The 5039-nt window shown below is 39.6% G+C and overlaps 1 protein-coding gene across 1 annotated transcript in view; it reads right to left on the reverse strand.

The window, feature by feature from the left end:
- Positions 1 to 650: 650 nt before the first annotated feature.
- CERS6 (ceramide synthase 6) overlaps positions 651 to 5039 on the reverse strand; it is a 76460-nt gene continuing 72071 nt past the window's right edge. Inside the window, exons 10-11 of the mRNA XM_018568550.1 lie at positions 4122 to 4145; positions 651 to 1423 (exon numbers count right to left, since the gene is read on the reverse strand). Coding sequence (XP_018424052.1) covers positions 1265 to 1423; positions 4122 to 4145 — 183 coding nt within the window. The 3' untranslated portion in view covers positions 651 to 1264. The remainder of the gene's footprint in view (positions 1424 to 4121; positions 4146 to 5039) is intronic.

The following is a 5039-nucleotide window of genomic DNA, read 5'->3' on the forward strand; positions in this document are numbered from 1 at the left end:
GCAGAATATCTTTATATGACACTAAACTCAGGAGATAAATCTGAAAAATGCATTCAAGTACCTTAACTATTCACAAAAAAGTAGATTATTTGTGTATAACTCTGCTGTAGATCCTCAAATCATCTCTGAATTGGTCTTGACACTCTCCTTCCTTCTGGAGGGCGGCTACTTTTGTTCCCCATGGTCCCACCTCTCCAAACTCACTCCTGTGATGGACTACAATCTCAATACAAATTAGTAATCTTAACATGAGATTGTAGTCCATCACAGTAGCGAGCTTGGAGTGGTGGCTACTTTACAACACACACACAGGGACCATGGAGAACAAAAGTAGCCACTCTCCAGAAGGAAGGACAGTGTCAGCACCAATTCAGAGACGATTTGAGGATCTACAGCTGAGTGATATAAAAATAAGAGACATTTTTGTCAGTAGTTAGGGACCTGAATGCATTGCTAAGGTTTAACTCCTAAATTTAGTGTCACTTTAAAGAAGTTCAAGCCAATATATTTTTGTAGACAATGCCTCTGCGGCCTATATATCCTATGCAGGAAAGATTGTTCGATGTGGACAATTCTCACTGTTTTCAAAGACTACTTGTCAAAATGTGCAAGTGGAGGGCAGTGAAAGAGACATTTTGTTTTGACATGTTACTGTTTTTGTGTGTGTAACCGACAAAAAATATGGCCAGCCACAACTTTCCCCAGCAACGAATATATCACTTGAAGAGACATCACAAACATTTGTTCAGCACTTAATCCTTCCCCCTTATGTATGGATACCATGTGTGCACCACTGTCAAAATGGCAGGAGCGTTCCACAGTAAAGTGTTTTGGCTATGTGCACATATTATATCAATGATCATAAACACTGTCTTAATCAATAAAAATATCATAGAACTTGATCACAGTCATCACTGAGAAATAAATAAAAAAATATTAAAATCATAAAACTTTTCACTTTGAAATTTAAAGCAAATACTAAAAAATTAAATAAATAACATTCAAGCATAAGAAAATACTGACTCATTTGCAGCAGTTACCAAAACATAAAGCATGCTCACAGGCACATGGACTAGTGCTTTTTTCTATCAGTCACAAATTTAAAAATATATGTAAAAAAAAAAAAAGAAAAATGACAGTGCACTATTCAAATGCTTGATATTCCTATACTGGATTCTGTTGCAGAGATATTACAGAGCAATGTCATTCACAATTGACTAAATGGTTCCAGTAGCAAACAGTTTATTTATCCATTGAAGACAGTTTAATGTTCATCTGAAGAGGTTCCAGCCATGAGATAACCATTCATTCCGTTAGTACCGTTCACCCCATTGGTGCTGGAGGTGTGAGGTTTTTGCACACGTGGCGGTGAGTCTTCGTCTTCTGAACTGGATTCAATATCACTTCTGTCATCCTTTGACACCTGCAGTAAAAATTATTGGATAGTTTAGTATTACAGTATCTTTGATGCTAAAATATTATGTGTAAAATAAAGGCTATTTAATACACCCCTTCTGAGTGTGCCGCCTGCTTGTTTTTTTCTGTATTAAAAAGAAACCATAGAGTGAAGATTCAGCAGGTTTAAATACCTCCCGGAGTGTTGGATTTCTGCTTTTCTGCTCTGCTCTGTGGCTCCTCCTGCCGATCCCTGCATATCCACAGGACACAGTAGTGACATAAGGGGTGGCAGGGCAAACCATTCAGTACAGCAGCGATCAGGAAACTGAAACTCCCTGTGTTAGATTCAGCAGATTCTAACGGCAGATTTAGATCGGCTGACTCTCTTCACTATAGCATGGTTATAGCACGGAGCAGACAACGAGACAAATGAGAATAACTCCAATAAATTTTAAAAAATATATATTTAAGTCCCCCTGTCCTCCCGTAATAAAGGGAAAAAGTGCCCATGCTGTTCTCACCCTCTCCACGATTCAACACTGCCTTCAGCAATCTCCATGGTCAAATGCTGCCGGTCCTCTTGGGACAGAAGGACACTCACATAATTCTGTAAGTCCAGTTTGCTGCTAACACACCACCCTGGGGGTGCATTATCATGCAGCCTGGGCTCACAGTACTTTAAAACTAAGGGGTACTCACATGCCATTCATGTATGTTGCTCAGTCCAGGAGGAAGCTCCATGATATCAAAAAGGTATGTATTTGTTTAATTTAAATTAAAAATAACTGGGTTTCTAAGACAAATTTTGTTTTTTTGCCAGAAGAGGAATAAAAGTTTCTTCTACCAAAAATCTACATTGCCTACAAATGTTTATTTTTTTTTAAACTTATGGCTTATAGTGTTCTGTATATATTTGAGGATAATATCAGTTCGGCAAATTCATTATAAAGTGACATATATAGTAACTTAGATAGTAACTTAGATATGGAACCTGATTTTTCCAAACAGAAACTATATTGTTTTTAGTCATTTTAAAAATGTTTAGTTGGAAATTTGCGACTACTATTACACTATCAGCCTGCTCATATTTGCTGAATTTAAAAACAATTTATTATCAAGCAACTCCAACGCAACTACCGCACCAGAATCTGAAGGTAAAAGGAGTTATTTCTCTAGCACCAGGTCACCCCTGTTACACCAGCCCCTGTCTGAACTCCGGCTTGTACAAAGGCTTTCAATAGTGGCTCCCAGAGGATGCCTAAAACCCAAATGAAACCTCCCCAAATGCAACTGTTTAGACTAGAACTTCCAAGTTAAGAAAAATAGAAGATTGTGCTCTTCGACCACAGAATACAAGATAAAGCTCTGATGCATTTCATGCTGAACTCAGAGATTTGACAAAAAGTGCATGTCAAAGATCTGCACCTATGTGCTGCTGTGGTACTAGGCTGGCTATGTACTGACTGACCAGGAACAGGTGTTGTATCTTAAACATGTCCAGACTAGAAGCTGCCATTGGCAGTGGCCCATGTGCATGGTACTGCTATCAGGTTGTAAGAGTAAAATGGCGGCTGCGCATGCGCACAAAAACCAAGTCTTCGTGTGCCCGGAAAACATACCACAGTGTGCATGCACGCGGAAACCGGAACTGAGCGAAAACACGCACACTGGTCGTCGTATCGGAAATGACGCCGATACCCTGATTGTTTGGCATATAAAAACAAGCATGCCCTAACCTCATTGCTGATGGTCTTTCAGCTAGTGTTCCTGTGTGCCTGTACTTCGTTGGATTCCTGTTACCTGCTTGACCCGGTTTTGTTTGGACTTCTCCATATCAATTGCTGCCTGCCCCTGACATTGGTCTGTTTCCTTTTCTTTGCCTTCTGCCTCGTGATTTTGTATCTTGCCGTCTGACTGGCTCTGAGCTTTGGCTTTCCTGACCATGCTTCAGTCTCTCAAATCTGTTCCCACACTGCCCGCCCGGTTGGACCTTTGGCTTACTGACTATCCACTAACAGGACGTCTTCTGCACAGTGTCAGTTCCCATCAGTGGCACTCGTGCTCCTCGCTGTCCATCCGCTCTCTGTTCCCAACCCCAGGGGTGGTGGGACACGAGTCGCAAGGGAAGCCTCCTCACCTTCCGGTCTCTCACCAGGTAGGTGACACAGGTGCACCTCTCTACAGTATGAGGTTCTCAATGTGCTTCCCCAGGTGCTTTCTAAATTCCTTTTTCTTGCAGGTGTCATAGCCCAGTTTCCTCCCATGAATCATAGGCATCCTAGATCTTCGATGTCTCCAACTTCACCCATGATAAAGGTAGACATGGCCATTCAAACAGCAGAAGCTAACAAAAAGCTAACAAAATTCTAGAAAGTGTGTGCTAAGGTAATTTCAGAAAAAAGGCTAAGTATGAGGATGTAGAGCGTGTTCACGCATAACATGCATTCTAATACATGTTATAACGTGAATTACCTTAAGTCTTTGCTTGATGATATGCTTATCCATTTACATTTTTTTGTGCCTCAATGCACATCTTCAGTGCACTGCTGCACAACTCTGTTTTAGGGCACTGCAAAGCACAGTTGCATATGCTCAGGACCAATTTTTGTGTACTGACAGCCCATTAAAAATGCACTGCAGCACACTGTGTTATAATATAAATAGGCCCCTATATATAATGACCAAAGCTGTAAAATTAATTGACATTCTGTAACTGAACTTACATGCAAAGGATTCCACTTTCCGGTCTTCAACGAGAGCAGAATGAAAAGAGCATAATTGTCAAGACACGTGAAAGCAAATTTATATATGTAAATAGAGATTCTCATGAGTAGCGAGTACAAATCATCCCCCAACAAAAACAAAAAAAGAGAAAAAAAACATACGGCAATAAAGCAACATCATTAAAAGATACTTGAAAATTGTGAGTCATATGTAAACATCTTCACCAAGTAAATGATCCCTTCATTGCATGAATTAAACAAGGCCCTTATGATTTATCAGTATAATTAAAGCAAAACTGGATCTTTATGTAACAGGGATTCAAGAAGAAAGGTTGTGAATAAAACATAACAATAAGAAAACTATAGCAAAAGCACAGCTCAGGTCTCAAAGCACTGATGTAACAGTTGAAGGGCAGATGTACTTTTAAAAAACACATTAGTTTGTTCAATATATTCATACCAAGTAATTATTCAAGTATGCATAATGTGCTTTGAAAACAGCTCCACAGGCCCAGGCCAGTATAATTATTGCATAGTTTACATTCAGCCTGGACAAAGAGCATTGAAGGTATTTGATCAACAAACCTGTTTGATTCAATGCATATACTGTCAAAAGGAATGATTTTCCTAAGCTGCAGTGAATCGTGTAAACAGTGGAGATCACAAGCTGTTCAATCAGGTAGTCTATGTATAGCTTTAGCTAAACATTTCCGATCTCACTATTACATGTGATTCCAAAATGAAAAATGGACATCCAAAGTGATACCCAAAGCTTTTCACGATCTGGTCTTGAGACAAATGCTCTGTATGCTGTTTCAATACATAAACTTAGATACCCGCTTCTAGCAGTTTGTGATGTCCAATGATTACATGATTGCACTGCAGTATAGAAAAAGTCATTTATAGCCCCTGGGATTC

This window comes from Nanorana parkeri, unplaced genomic scaffold (assembly GCF_000935625.1).
Source record: "Nanorana parkeri isolate BGI_ZX_2015 unplaced genomic scaffold, ASM93562v1 scaffold1206, whole genome shotgun sequence".
In the NCBI taxonomy this organism is placed as follows: domain Eukaryota; kingdom Metazoa; phylum Chordata; class Amphibia; order Anura; family Dicroglossidae; genus Nanorana; species Nanorana parkeri.